Source organism: Coprinopsis cinerea (genome assembly GCF_000182895.1).
Source record: "Coprinopsis cinerea okayama7#130 chromosome 6 map unlocalized cont3.6, whole genome shotgun sequence".
Taxonomy (NCBI): domain Eukaryota; kingdom Fungi; phylum Basidiomycota; class Agaricomycetes; order Agaricales; family Psathyrellaceae; genus Coprinopsis; species Coprinopsis cinerea.
In genome coordinates, this window is record NW_003307539.1 from 172,000 (window position 1) to 186,655 (window position 14,656).

The 14,656-nt window shown below is 52.2% G+C and overlaps 6 protein-coding genes across 6 annotated transcripts; 2 read left to right on the forward strand and 4 right to left on the reverse strand.

The window, feature by feature from the left end:
- Window positions 1–16: 16 nt before the first annotated feature.
- Window positions 17–3,643, reverse strand: CC1G_12551 (hypothetical protein; the record flags this gene model as incomplete). Its single annotated transcript, XM_001841301.2, has 9 exons — window positions 17–321; window positions 372–1,099; window positions 1,150–1,261; window positions 1,314–1,511; window positions 1,574–1,971; window positions 2,021–2,166; window positions 2,219–2,557; window positions 2,621–3,274; window positions 3,326–3,643. The coding sequence occupies 9 exons, from the start codon at window positions 3,641–3,643 to the stop codon at window positions 17–19; spliced, it is 3,198 nt and encodes a 1,065-aa protein (XP_001841353.2).
- A 254-nt stretch (window positions 3,644–3,897) lies between these two features.
- On the forward strand, window positions 3,898–6,545 carry CC1G_12552 (hypothetical protein; the record flags this gene model as incomplete). Its single annotated transcript, XM_001841302.2, has 7 exons — window positions 3,898–4,131; window positions 4,186–4,598; window positions 4,649–5,070; window positions 5,129–5,701; window positions 5,759–5,866; window positions 5,916–5,993; window positions 6,043–6,545. 7 exons carry the CDS (start codon window positions 3,898–3,900, stop codon window positions 6,543–6,545), a joined length of 2,331 nt encoding a protein of 776 aa, XP_001841354.2.
- A 151-nt stretch (window positions 6,546–6,696) lies between these two features.
- On the reverse strand, window positions 6,697–9,899 carry CC1G_12553 (hypothetical protein; the record flags this gene model as incomplete). The annotated part of the gene is made up of 9 exons (XM_001841303.2): window positions 6,697–6,710; window positions 6,789–7,959; window positions 8,015–8,416; window positions 8,472–8,504; window positions 8,561–8,566; window positions 8,653–8,705; window positions 8,757–9,390; window positions 9,444–9,770; window positions 9,825–9,899. 9 exons carry the CDS (start codon window positions 9,897–9,899, stop codon window positions 6,697–6,699), a joined length of 2,715 nt encoding a protein of 904 aa, XP_001841355.2.
- Window positions 9,900–10,336: 437 nt separating this feature from the next.
- Window positions 10,337–11,142, forward strand: CC1G_12554 (hypothetical protein; the record flags this gene model as incomplete). The annotated part of the gene is made up of 2 exons (XM_001841304.2): window positions 10,337–10,802; window positions 10,862–11,142. 2 exons carry the CDS (start codon window positions 10,337–10,339, stop codon window positions 11,140–11,142), a joined length of 747 nt encoding a protein of 248 aa, XP_001841356.2.
- Window positions 11,143–11,204: 62 nt separating this feature from the next.
- Window positions 11,205–11,625, reverse strand: CC1G_12555 (hypothetical protein; the record flags this gene model as incomplete). Its single annotated transcript, XM_001841305.2, has 2 exons — window positions 11,205–11,506; window positions 11,562–11,625. The coding sequence occupies 2 exons, from the start codon at window positions 11,623–11,625 to the stop codon at window positions 11,205–11,207; spliced, it is 366 nt and encodes a 121-aa protein (XP_001841357.2).
- Window positions 11,626–12,004: 379 nt separating this feature from the next.
- Window positions 12,005–12,328, reverse strand: CC1G_12556 (hypothetical protein; the record flags this gene model as incomplete). Its single annotated transcript, XM_001841306.1, has 2 exons — window positions 12,005–12,204; window positions 12,256–12,328. 2 exons carry the CDS (start codon window positions 12,326–12,328, stop codon window positions 12,005–12,007), a joined length of 273 nt encoding a protein of 90 aa, XP_001841358.1.
- Between the last annotated feature and the right edge of the window lie 2,328 nt (window positions 12,329–14,656).

Sequence of the window (14,656 nt, forward strand, 5' to 3'; positions counted from 1 at the left end):
GACGATACATATTGCATCAATTGAGGTCAGTGTTGGTACCGGTCTCACCCCGCAGCTGGCGGATCAGCACTTCCCCCGCAGTCCGCGCGTCGCGGAACATCTCATCCCCGTCCGCACGCAAGCGCCTCCATACTCCCGCTTGCTGTTCAGCGTAAGCCCGGTGCCCGGGTTTATCTGGGCCCAATGTCGCCCAGCTGCGGGCAGTGTCTTCTTTGAATTTGAAGAAATTAGAAATCCATGTCATTTCCTCCTTCAGGAGGACCACTTCTTCCCTCCAGCGTTCCATGCGACATTTTGCGCGCAGCCAATTGATGCGGTACACTAACTCCAGCGTCAGTATAACTCCCACACAACTCTGCACAGCTACTCACATTCCTCGAGGTATGGGGCCTTCTGCGAGTCACCGCTGACATCCAGGTTCCAGATCCAAGAGAGGACTGTCTTCGATTGGCCAGGGGCGTTTGGGTGGTATATGGCTGTTATGGCCTTCGTATGTTCGGGCTTGAGGTCCTTATATTTCTCAAGTAGGGAAGGGCTAGCGTTGAGCCTTCGTAATGCCCACCTCGCCTGATTATAAAGTCGGATGTGATGTCGCATACTTTGGTTTACAGCCTTCACAGCAGCGTAGCCCCTGGTCTTTTCCTTTTTCCCATCCGCGAGTCTGATGTTGGAACGATAGAGGAAGGATTTGTGCCCAATGTCCGTTCGAATGGCTTCAAGGGCGTCGTTTGCTTGGGCTATGCGAAGTTTTATCTCCTTGGATGCAGCGGACTTCATCTGATCTGGAAGGGTCGCAAAGGAGGACGGTAGCGGAATCTCCATGTCCTCTGGATCTCGATCGCCGTCGAGGAACGGATTGTCGCTATCGATCTCCATAGCAAAGTCATCCTCGGACCCCTCGATCACTGGGTTACTTTCCGGCGGATTGACCCAGGGGTATTCCTCCATGTCCACCTGCGGGAACAACGAGGCCCCCGTTTCGAGGAAGCGCGTTATTTCGTTCCGCAGGTGCTCTTGCCTGCGGACCAATTCCAAATTCTGGTTATCTGTCCGCAGATCGGCGCGCGGTAGTCCTCGACGATAAGCCTTCGTTGCAAGTCTTGATATTGTGTCAGCACTAGAATCTCCCCGATATATCCAGACACTCACTGAGCATCTTGTATCTTGAAGCCCAATGTAATCCAAGACGTCACCCCAATCTGCTGGTCACCCCGTTGTTCCAGCAACATTAGATCGTGCTGGACCTTGGCTCTTGTAGGTGCTTTAACATGATTAGTTCAACATCGTTCGAACGGAGGGTATATGCCACTTACGCTTTTCTATGGACACATTCAGGAAATCCATTGCTGATGCATCTCCCTCCTTAGCTCGTTTTGCTAGCCCGCTTGAGAGTTGTTGGTCCCATGTTATACGTTGGGACTCTGAAGCCGTGGCGTCCAAAAGGTTGAATGCTTCTTCAGCCTCGTGCAGTTCCTTCATTGCCTTGGGGTAAGCGACACTCAAGTTATGACCTTGGACGCCCGGTGGTATGCTAGTCAGCAGAGTGTCAGTGGAGCAGGTGTGCTTTACATACCCAAAGATATCATCTTTTTCCAATTACTGTCCCCGATGTGTGCGTCCAGAACTTCTGTCCGATGGGCAAGAGACATTGTCTGTGTAGCCCTTGCAGACTCGTTGAGTGTCGACCAGAGTGATTCCAAAATCTCGCCCGAGGTCTGACCGATCCCGTCTATGAACGAAGGGGAATAACGGGCGTAACAGCCTTCTTGGTGTCCAAAGACATGAAACTTGCCAATCCCAAACACGATTGGCAGATCCTCGGACAGGGACAGGGTTTCGCTCGTTGCAAAACGATCCCGCAAGTGCACACTGTACTGACAATTAATGTCGTACAGCAAGTTTAGTCTGGGTGCACGGTCTGCTCTAGAGGTGCGGACAGCACCCATAAGTCCGTAATCCATATTCATCTGCCTGAAGGTCTGTGTTAGCGTTGAACCTGGCAATCGGTGCGACCTCCCACCTTTCTCCTTTTTGAAACCCAACCACACTACTGGGAGCGAACGCCCCGTGTCGAGAACACGCAAGGGCCCCAACACCCGTAACATCGCAACCTTTATGGACCTTTGAACGATCTTCGACAGCCCGGTGTTCGTGACATGTAGATGCCTGAAGCTCATCACATCACATCACTTGCACATTTGGAAAACGTGCTACTCACCTGCAAAGGTTCAGTGGTTTTCTTTAGGTGCTCCTCGTATTTGGACGTCTCAACCAGATATCCCTCTCCGTTTCGCAACCATACATCATCATCTCCTTTCTGTTTACGATGAACGAGGGTGAAGTTCCCGTCCGCAACAAGTGTCATGGAAAAGCGCCATTGGTCGCCCTGTGTCCTCCAGTCTGCCGGTAGATTTATCCCATCCTGAGGACAGGCTGCGCAGAAGAGCGCCAACTCTCCTTCATTGGGCTGGCAGCCTGTGTGGCCAAATCCGAAGCGCTTGAGGTCTTTCAGAATTCGCCATTCTCGGCCACAACGAAGGAGCTCCCGGTACCGATCCTGTGAAAGATGTACCATGGCGCTCAGGAGTTTATACCAATCAGGATAGCAGGTTGAACTTACGGGAACCTTTTTGGGGAACGCCTCGTTGGTTAGACGGCGAAGTTTGGAGTAAAAGTGCAGCGCTGATGTATAGCACTCGAGATTCTGGAGAAGATATTCATCCAAGACTGCAAACGTGAAAGCCGTTCGGACATCTTTGTGCGACGCGGGGTAGAGATCGTGACGGAGAAGCTGGACTTCGTCCGCTGGGGCATCCGCGCAGGTGCAGAAATGAACAGGGAGGTGGTGAACTCCGTTCGAGTGGACAACCACCAGAACGTCGAATTCCTCCCAGGTGCGCCAGTCTGGTTTGGCTCCATACGATGGGTCATTGCTGTCAGGGATTGGCACCCATGGTGTTGTTGAACGAAGCGAGCATGACCGAGTTTTACATAAATCAATGACAAGGCCGGTCCGCCATAGCCACGAGGTTGCGAAATGGGTTTCGTTCCACACTTCGACGCGATGGAACGGGGTGTGAGCGTGTTCCACTCTACAGCAGGTGGTGCAGAGTACCCGCATTGAAAAGCAGTCACGACACCTCCAGACAACGTCGCATGCCTGTCGACAATTGGAGCACCCAGCACCGATATCAGAGGCTGCCCTTGAGATGATCTCTTCCAAGAATTCCTTTTGTTTGTTTTCCTTCCAGTCACGAAGGTAGTCGTTGGGTCTCTACGGTAGGTGTTTAGTCCGTAATTCCGGCTCAGTTATACGACTCCTTACATTTTGGTTTGAGTTACCCATTTCCAATTCAAAGGGAACAAACAAATTCGCGTCCAAGAAGGAACCGTCGCCAATCTGAAGGGTTCTTCCATCCGCCAAATCCCCAGATTTTAGTAGCTCCTCGATACGCTTCGTCCTCGAACTGTTATTCGACCTGTCTGAAAGCTTTCTGTCTGCTCGCGGCGTCTTCAATTGGGCAGGGACAAGTGTCACCTTTGCCTTTGAGCTTGAGCGGGACGGCTTTCGTATCTTCACTCGAAAAGTGTCGACTATATCTGCAGGTTCACAGTCCTGGATTTTTCCGAAGCTTCTACGCATGACTGTTGAAGGGAAGGGGGGAGATCGTACTCCAGGACGCAGAACACCTGATCTATTTACCTGTTTCAAGGGCCTCACCCTATCCAGCCGATGATCCTGTACCCGATGGACTTACCTTTATCCTCCTCACGTCCTCTATCCTATGATCCGAGACGCCTTACCTTTATAAAGGCGCCCTTTCCAGTTGTCCCAGCTCTACCCTCTTGATCGACCACTTGTTCAATCCCCTACCGGTCTACTCTACTCTCGTGATAATGAGTTCCCCCGCACCTTCTGCTGGGTCCGCCGAACACCCGACCCCTGTAAACGGCTGGACGTTCACCCCGATGGAGCAAGCCTACATGCGGGAAAAGTTAGAGGGGTACAACGCCTCTAGCGGCAAACAGCGGAGGAGGTTTTTGAGGTCCACTACGCAGTACATATGCCAAGAAAACGAAAAGCGGACTGGCGCCAACCTTACGGAAGCAGAGAAGTCCGCTATAGGAAAGGTCCGCAAATGCCCCGCTACATTAACATAGGAAGTCAGTCTGATTGTGTTTTAGGCATTGAGGGCCTGGTTCAAGGCCCACGGAAACGCTCGAAAGACAGAGAAGAACCTGTACGGCACCAAGTGGTATGGGAGGCGGGTGTATATGAGGATCCACAAGGCCAAGGTGCAGGCCTTGGCCGATGAGATCGTGAAGGGAGACGGAGATGTGGATTTGGACGAGTTCCTCGAAAACTGGGACTCTGATGAAGCCCGCGAAAGTAAGGATGGCGGAGGAGAGGGCGGGAAGACTGGAAGGAACGCAAAAACCAAGGGCAAGACTGGCGACAATAGTGATTGGTTCTTCAACCACTACCAACAGGCAGGCACCCTCCTCATCAGCACCTTAACCGAGAAGCAGTTCGCTAAATATGAAGTGTTGGCGGACAAATGGAACGCGGAGGGTCCGCCTCCCGATGTTCAAGCGAGGTTTGTAGTCCTGAATCCCCTCTGGAAATGATACGACTCACCTTTGATAGGATGGCGGACAAGCACGCTGCAAAGAAGGCTTACAATTATTTGAAGCATGCCAGGAAGGATTACAACTGTCTTTCCTATCTGCTGTTGGGTTGGATGGGGAAGGATGGGAAGCCAAAGGCGGTGGAGCTGGATGTTAACGACGAACTTGGATGGCCCAAGAACTTTAGCGATGACAACGCCAAACTTCTCCAAACTGTTTTTAAACAGTTCCGCAGCTATGTCTACGAGGCCTTCGAGACCGGCGAGGACGACGGGATGGAGGACTCGGGTAAGAAGAAGGGCCATCGAAAAGCACTCATGAGGATGGAGAGGAACGCATTTGGAGAACCTCTCCTCCCGGATCCGAGAACCCGCCCAGCCAGAGTGCCGCGAGGGGACTGGTATTGCCAAGCCATCCGCACCTTTTTCATCTACCACTACGGTATGTACCCTTCATGTCCTGAAGGATGTTTTCTGACCAGTTATGATTGTCCTCTTAGCACTTGTGTCGAGGGCCAAAATAACCGACGATAGCTGGCCCCGCTTTCCTTGGACTCGAGTTTTGAAGGAGCCCAGACGATTCTTCTCGGAGGCACACCTTCCCGACGACATCATTGAGACCTTAAAGGAGCCTTCTGCCATGACTGTTCCCCAGAGGGTAGTTGTCTTCAACCATCTGTATAACCTCCAAGAACCTGTTCGCAAGGACGAGGCGAGGAAGAACGACAAGTTGTTCGAAATGAAGGCATATATGGATCGGTGGGGTAATATTCTACCAAGAAAACCCAGAGAGGTGTTCGACAATGACGGGGATGAAGGAGACGACGAGGAGGAGCATCCCCACCCGGCGAAATCCACCAAGGGGAAGGAGAAGTTCAAGGGCGGGCAGTCAAAAAAAAGTGGCAAGTCCTCAGCATCCAAGGCGGCGCTAAAATCAAAGGCGACGGGAGGTTCGCAGCAGCGAGAGCAGCAGGAATCTAGCCGCCTGGCCACCCCTGTCCGTTTTTCACTGGCAGGTGCATCAGACTCAGGTGACTCCGATGAGACGTCGGGGGAATCTGACTCTCGTGAAGGTGAGATAATGTCCTTACTCAATATGATGTGCCTTCTCGTCTCAGCGGTTTCCACAGAGGAGTCGTCAGGATTCGATGACCCCACATCTCGCACCTCTTATCCCCAAAATGAAGAGCCATTCGGTCAAGACGATTTCCAACCTGCCCTTTCGCCCATTGCGGAAGGTGAGTACAGGCCTCTCAGCCTCCGCATCAACACTCAACAGTTCCGCAGACCACAATCCTTCTGATGAAGCGTCCGCACCAGCCTTGGACTCTGAACACGCTCCAGCCCTTCAATCGACAATGCCAGGTGAGCGGTTTGATACCCCGCAGCCTTACTAAGTCTTATCCCCCAGTAGGCTCTGTGGCTGCTTTGGAATATACCAAGACCCTTCAATCGTTCTCCTGGACCTCCTCAGAGGAGTCAGACACCTCGTCGAGCAACAATAGTCCTGAAAAGCCGGCCTTGTTCTTACCTGACGACATGGTCCGAGACAATCCCTTGGAGCAAGCTCCTGAAGATGAAGACCTTCAATCGCCGGTTTTGACTAGAGGACGACGCTTAGCGGTCAAAGACGATCAGGTCTCAGAGGGGGCAGTGTTACCTGAGAAGCGCCGTCGGGGGAACCAGTCTGAGGACCCTGCTCCCAGTCAGAAGCGAGTGCGGACTGCTCCCGCAACCCAGACTCCAACTCGGCGGGTGACTAGAGCACAATCTCATACTCCAAGCCGTGGCACGAGATCGGCCACTGCTCAAGCCAGTCGAAGGTCGGGAGTCCAGTCCACCACGAGACCACCCCAGATCGCCACCAGAGGTTCTCAGAAGTCCACCAAGAAGGCCAAATCCCGAGCTCGTAAGTAAAGGGGCCATAGATTATTCCTGTCTTTCATTTGTATTCAGTATAATGACTTGAGATGGGCAAAAAAAGGGGTTTATTATTCATACTGATTACAATTGAGGTTATTGTGAGTTAAGACGAAATTGATGTGCAAGGTAATGTAGAATGTAGTACTCATGACTGTAAATCTGAAATATTAGAGCAGACGGACGAAGCATCGAATTGAGAAGTCAGAGGACTGCTACCATATATATATCTCAACATACCCATATTGTCTGCTCCCTCTAACTGAGACGATCCCTCGGGTCCTCTGCTGGATCCCTCACCCACTTCGTGAACAGTCGGTTGTACTGCTCCTCCTCCTGCTCTATCCTGATTGTGTGACATACCGCCAGTAGAATGGGGACCAGTGGCGCCAGGTCGTTCGACGTCGTCGCGGGATTGAGTTGCTGCGGGGTGGCAGTTCCCTGAGTCAAAACCCTCCCATTGCTGCTCATTGGGACCGGACCTGGCTGCGGAGGCAGATCGAGGCTGCGGACCCGTTGAGGAGACCTCTGGTTTGCTATTGTCTCCGTGTTTCGATCCGGACTGGGTGTTCGCCGAGGTGGACGTGGAGGCGGACTGAGGTTGCGGACCTGTCGATACCTCTGACTTCGCAGGACCGAAGGTGGGGAAAGGTGGGGGTGGGACAGTGACTGAGAGTTGCTGAAGAAAGTTCTGGAACTTGACAGGTGACAGTGGCGGAAAGTCTTCTGGGATCGTCAGCGGGGTTGGGGGCGCCTTGAGCGACGTCGCGTTTCCAGCGAGCTCCCTAGTTGGGTGCAAACTAGGGCCAGAGGAGGACTGCTGTTGGGTGTTCATCTCCAAAGGCAGGGATTGTTCTGCGAACCGGGCGTTACCGTTGGATGGCGGATTCAAGTTGGAGGAAGCTGCATGTCGGTAATACGAGACCGAATTTTGGTCGGGGGGCGGGGGGTTTGGGATCGAAGTGGAATCGCCGAAATAGGAGCTTTGGTCCGAAACATGGTGGCCCTGCGAAGAGGAACCCTGGGCATCCTGGTGGTCAGGAGCCTGTCCAAAGGGCCGGGATGACGACAGCATATTGAGGTTCAGCTGTTGCCAGAACGTGTTGGCACCCAGAATCGCGTTGAGGAGAGTGACGTTATTCCGGTAGTCCGCAATGAGGGAAGCTTGCTCCCTGACTTGCTTCTGAGTGGCCGACAGTTCATCCCGAGTCTCTTGTAACAGAGTTTCCAGGTTAGATAGGCGTGATGGGAGTTGCGGCGTTTCGTTGGACGCCGAGACGAGGACGTTCACAGCCGACTGGACCGCCCGCACCTTCCCCTCCATGCCGAACAAACGGTTGTCGAAGTCATTGAGCGTGTCGAGAACAGAGTGATCGACGAGTTCGCTGGGATGGGGTCCTTCAACTGAAATCTAACAATATATGAGTTTCTCTCGCTCCAAACTCGTCTTTGAAGCAATCACCTACCACATTACCGTGAGCCTTCGAACCTGCGGGGGCAGCTGAGGTATCGCCAGGTGGCAGTTGGTTTGACTGCGGCAAAACTGCAGCTTCCTTTTCGTCGGCGGGTTGCGCTGATGAAGGCACCTGCGGGGGTGCGGGTTGCTGTTGTTCGGCGGGAGGCGCTGGCGGTGGGAATTGGGAAGACAGCACCTGCGGGGGTGCGGGTTGCTGTTGTTCGGCGGGAGGCGCTGGCGGTGCGAATTGGGAGGTCAGATCCTGCGGGGGTGCGGGTGGGTTGCATTCAGCGGGGCGCTTCCGTTGAGGGAGGGGCCCATGGGGTTGCCCGGGCAATGGCGTTAAACGGTCGTCGTCGGTATCGTCGAGGACCTCTGGCGATTTCTTCGCAGGCCCAAGGTTTTTGTTCTTCTAAAACAAATCATCAGCGAGAGCTGGCATCCAATGCAAGTGGGAGATAGCTTACAGCCTTTGTATTGGGCCTCTCATCGCGATCATCCTATATAATGCGCGCGACGTTGGTTCGAAAAGTGGTGAGACAGCGAGAAAACTTACCTGGGTCTAAGTTGGACAGATGGCCAGTACCGAGAATGGATCAGACCGCGTGAGTAGATACGTAACACATCATGGATCTGAGACATTCCCACCTTGATGCCCATCGCTGATTCGGATCGTGGTTCATCCCTGCTTGTCTCGGGCTCTAGATTATGATGTCAGTAAAAGTGCGAAGGGAAAATCTGGAGCATTTCACCTTGCGACTCAGCTGCTTTCCTGGCCTTCGATTTCTTTTTCTTCTTGGGCGGCGGGATATCAACATCGACAGCTTCCTCCTTCACAGCGACGAACTGGCCATCAACCCTCTGAATCCTTGAAAAGTCGCATCCACTGCGATGGTTCTTGCTGCATGGCCAGCACGCTACGTTTGGCTTGTAAACCAAGCACTCGGTGCCTTTCCGAGCGCAGGTGCTGCAAGGAACATCCGCTGCAGTCATGGCTGCGGGGGTATCCTCACGCTTACGCTTGGCCACCTTCGCCTTGGTCGAGCCAGAGTGCCTGCTCTCTGGCTTCGTTGCCTGGTGTCCGCTGATGCTAGGCTGGGTCTCTGCAGGATCGGCGTTTGCGGACTTGGCTGTGTCGAATTTCTTGCTACCATCCCGCTCGGATGTTTGTGTCGCATGCGAGAAGGGCCGAGGGGTTGGTTTCACGGTGCGAGGCTTGGTGGGCAGTGAAGGGACTACAACTGTGGGAGCCAATGAGAAGTTCGGTGGTCTGGCGGGTTTAGCTTCGACTTGGGCAGAGGTTTTGGTCCTGTTAGGCTCTGGGGCCGACGGGGACTTGGGTGTTGATTTGGAAGTGGACGGACCATCGACGTGGGTGGCAGTAATCTGGTAAAAGGATGGGTTTTCCAGGTCACCAAATACCAGAAATAACGGCTCACCACTGCATCGTTTACGAGTTTTCTTAGGGACGGTGGGGGCTTGTAGTCTGGGGGTTTGCTTGTGGTGGTAGAGTTCTGGTCACCCGGCAGCTTGGAATCTTGTATTCGGGCATCGATCGCGAGAAAATGTCGGTCGAACGCTATCTGTTCATCCTCTGTGGGTTCAAAGGACGAAAAAACCGGGTTGTCGAAAAACAAGACGTTGATGAGCGTTGGGTCGCCGAGAATGTGCTGGTTCTGGTTGAGATGCTTAAACCAAGCGGATATTGCAGGACCGATTTCCTTCTTGGTAACGTTCTTCTTGAGGTAAGCTTGAAATACGTTACCCTGGAGTACAGCTGGATCAGTCTGGTATGCGTATTCTTTTAGGAAGGGACTCACCGACAACTCGAGCAACGCCAGCTTTCCAGCTAGGTCTTTGGAGCCAGGCTGAAGGGAAGCGGCGCGCTTGAGCATTATCTTCAGCAGCGTAATGGACCTCTGCATCTCTCGCTGGTCCGAGGGTGATAAGGCAGGGGGTTTCTGTTTTTTTTGGGACTCGCTCATGGTGATTCACGGACAACCCGCAACGGCGCGCCTGGCTGGTCAGGCGACCGCGATATGTGTAATTCTCTCGGAACATTTAGCAAAGCTTATCAGTCCGTGATTTTCGGGCGCAATGAGATATAATTCGCCGGTTGGTCATTTCACTAATGCGTGAGCCATTCGCTACTATGTTGCACCCCTCAGTTCAGTCATTCACGTATCACATGAGTTCAGACTCAGACGATGAATCGGGTACGTGTAATTTAGTTAAAGATTTACGATCCACTACTGACGCACGTCCAGAAAAGTAGGGACTTTAATCCAATGTTTGTAATATTACCGGACTAACATTGCAAAGTGACTCGGGAATGGAAGGCATTGTCGAGGCAGAGGGAGGTCGCCTGGAAGAATGGGGTGGGGGATCCACAGAAGAAGCACCAGACAATTCCAGAGTCGGCGTGCCGATGGAGGAAGGCGGTGCGGGCAAGGACAATAGGGGTAACAGTTCGAGGGCTGGGACAGAGACTGTGCGGACTGAGGAACTCCCCGCTGGACGGCCTGCATCGGGGAATCAGCGGGTTGGGGTTGTCGACAATGCCGACTCCGAGGTCCGCATTGTCGGGCATATACATAGGGGTAACAGTTCAGGGGCTGGGACAGCGACTGTGCGGACTAAGGACCTCCCCGCTGGACGGCCTGCATCGGGGAATCAGCGGGTTGGGGTTGTCGACGATGCTGACTCCGAGGTCCGCATTGTCGGGCATATACTACCGAGAGAAACTAAATCGCAAGACAACGAACCTCGAGGGGGAGCATCAGCGGGCAAACTGGGGAGTGAGTGTCGATATATCACGCTTTCTAGCGTGTTTGATTACTGATTGCGACATCATCAGGCTTTGCGGGGATGAGCTTTCAGTTGGATTCGGACGATGATGATGACGCCTCAACCAGCTCCTCCTATGGGCCAACTGGGGCCATTGACGAACCCGCCATCTCAAGCACACATTTTGACCGACACATGAGGTCCTTGGAATGGATGTATGCTCAGCTGCAACTGCGGGAAAACAACTATATTCGACTGCGGAACCTGCTCATGCGAGACCTCGCTCTGGTCGAGGCGGCGATATGGAACAAAGAGGAAGAGAATGAACAGAGGGAAAGGACATCAAGATGAGTAGATAGAAATATACATTGAATATGACATGCAAACGACAAACTTCACTCCACCCTTCCCTGCTACTGAGCCTGTAACGCCTGTTCCAACTGTGCCCGCACTCGAAGGGCTTCAGCAAATCGATGTTCGGTCCATTCGAGCTTCAGATCGTTGGCCACGAGTTGAGTGGCCGTCTCCAGGTAGTCAAGTTGGGTCGTTCGAGCTTGAAGAAAAGACTTAAGATGGTTGCTGGCCGTCTCCTTCAACCGCTGGCCCTCCGCTATATGTTGAAGGCTGCTGGGATTAGATGATTTGGAGAGCTGGTCAATTTTGGACTGTAGGGTTGTGACCAGGGTGATATTCTCTTCAATATCGGTTGTGCTTTCTAATGAAAGTATTTCAGGTTCTGCAAGACCGATTAGTGGTAGGGAATGACTCACTTCGGGCCTGTGATACAACCTCAAGAAGGCGAGCTAAAAGAGCATCGAGTTCATCGGGCGACATTGAAGATTCGGTGTGAGTATAGTGGGATGGTTGTAGTGAGAAAGAAAAATCGATAGAAGTACGAGCGGTGATTTGTTGGTTGATCGGAAATCTCGGCACCGCGTCCGCAGATCACGCTTCGCCACGTCCGCAACGGGCGTGCTTCAATTGGGTCCGGTTCTTGAGATGCCAATTCTCTGTGGTCCGCATTTCCGCTGTAATCTCTCGGACCGCTCAAAGTCCTCACATGCGGACCCACTGTATACCGTAGCGGGACGTATTTGAGTTTGACCTGCGGACAATTCCCTGAAATCGGTGCGAGCATGTTCATATGCGGGCGCAGAGTATAAGTAGAGAGCAGAACTCGATTTGAATACATTTGTGACGAAGAGGACATAGTTTAACCAAGTTTCAAGTCGAGGAGGTTGGCGGGCAGCCCCTGTGCCAAAAGATCGTCGTTGATTGCCTTGCTGTCGGCATCAGCCAGAGCTACCAGATCCTTGACCTTTGCGTGTATCGCTTCGGCGAAGTCTTTCTTCCGTTTGAGGCGAACCTCGGGAGAGTCTTTGGACTTTTCCTTGTGCTCAGGCTTGTCGTAATCTGAAACAGTTGGGTGAGCAGTGAGGGAACGACGTCAAACCAAATGCATACCTTTCAGCAAACCAATCATAACTGCTAGCTCATCGATGGCCAGGAGAATTTTGTCTTTGTTGTTGGTGGCCATCGTGGTACGAGTATGTTGGAGACAAAGCGCAAATGGTATGCTGTCATTCGTGATCGGTGTAATTTATAGTGCTCGCAAATTGTCTCGTGACTAAAAAGGAAAAGGAACAACTCCGGATTTGTTGGCACTACTGCGGACCCGAAGGCACGTTGCGGACAGACCTGGCGATTCGGTCCGCTGGAATTTAGCCATGCTGACAAGTCCGCACGTAATGTGAAAGGACATTTGACATCGAAACCAGTAACTCAAGTTGTGCGGACCTGAGGGATACGACACAGTTGGTGTGATCAGCCACCCCCTGTCGGACCTCCAACATATAAGATCGCACTTCGTCTGTCCGGGACAGATGTGATTGGCGCTCTACATCGGTGGTAAGAAGCATGAGCTTGCAGTGGTTAATCTGCTTTTGAGTGGCTTGTAGTAGTTTAGTTTCAATTATGAATGTTGTTCACACTTAAAACTCACGTTCAAGTAGTCCAAGTATGGCTTCCATTTGGTGTGCCAGGGAAGAGATGTCAACAGGGGACATGCTTGACAAAAGAATCTAAAACAGTCAGCGCTGATGGATCCTGTGTGCACTGTTTTCTCTCACCTGTGTTTAAAGCGTGTTGGGGTATTATAGAGTTCACTGCTCCTTGCTTGACCTTTATATACTCGAGCCAAACATCGCCAAGAAATTATCCCGGACAGCCACAATATTACATAGACTGTGTATCATGTGTGATGTACCAGAGTGAATTCAAAATACCCTATTCCGATGCTCTAGCGGGACCAGCTGGATTTAATAAAAACATTGTATCCATGTCGCAGCTGCCTACCACACAATGTACTGTTTTGATGTCCCAGCCGGGCTGCCCACGGCGATGTGGAATACCCAGAAGTTGTTTGCTGCCCAAGCTCTCCGCCCAGCTGGAACATTGGGTTAATCCACTGGTGCCAACATTGAACTCGCAGGAATAGGTTTGTTGTTCGAATTCCCTGGAGTTCGTTGCTGCCCACGCTCGCCCCCCAGCTGGAACATCGAGTTAATCCGCAGGTGCCAACGTTAAACTCCCAGGAATACGTTTGTTGTTCAAGCTCAAAGCCCAACTGGACACATTGACATTTGCGCTGGTAGATACACGCAGTATGACCAATGTCCCAGCTGGGTAGTCCTAGAAATTTGGACTACACAGCTGGGACATTTGACATGGGTTAATAAATGCACTATATCCATGTCCCAGCTGGGTAGTCCTAGAAATTTGGACTACACAGCTGGGACATTTGACATGGGTTAATAAATGCACTATATCCATGTCCCAGCTGCCTACCACCCAATATGTACAGTTTTGATGTCCCAGCGGGATAGCCCATGCCAACGGGACCCCCTAGGATTTGTAGCTTGTGAAGCTCAAGACCCGTAACCTTGAACTTGAAATCTAGAGGCGACGCGAAGCATGTAATGGCTGTAAATGCTAAGTTCAAGCAGCAGGTCGGCAATGACGACTTCGGCTGAGCATCCTCAGCAAGGGACAGTGAGTGTTGCAGTAATACAGGGTAGGGGGAAATGGGACAGCCCCAGCTGGGACATTATGCAACCTTGGGTAAGTTCCGGGCATTCAGCATCTCATAATCGAGCGTAGAGTCTGACAGAGAGGGATTGATTAGATACGGTGTCCCAGGTTGGGAGATCACACACATGTCGCATGTCCCAGCTGGGGAGCCTCAAAAATTGAACAAACCCAGCTGGAACATGCGACTTGTGCTTGACATCCCAAGGTCGCATGTTCCAGCTGGGGAGCCTCAATAATTGAACTAGCCCAATAAGTTCATCCTAATTTCAACATCAAACTCTCCCTTTTCTTCGACATCGTCATAGGCGAAACAGCACTGCATATTCTTCGACTTGACAATTTCGCGTCGTCGCCGCCCGCAGTAAATCACCGCATGGACCCAGCAGACAGGGCGCTCCCGCTACGACGAATCCTCCTTCGACGCTGGAACATTCGACCTGTGCGTGATCTCCCAAGGTCGCATGTTCCAGCTGGGGAGCCTCAAAAATTGAACGAGCCCAGCTGGAACATTCAACCTGTGCGCGATCTCCCAAGGTCGCATGTCCCAGCTGGGGAGCCTCAAAAATTGAACAAGCCCAGCTGGAACATGCGACTTGTGCGTGACATCCCAAGGTCGCATGTTCCAGCTGGGGAGCCTCAAAAATTGAACAAGCCCAGCTGGAACATGCGACTTGTGCGTGACATCCCAAGGTCGCATGTTCCAGCTGGGGAGCCTCAAAAATTGAACTAGCCCAGCTGACGAAACGGCACTCCATATTCTTCGACCCCACAATTT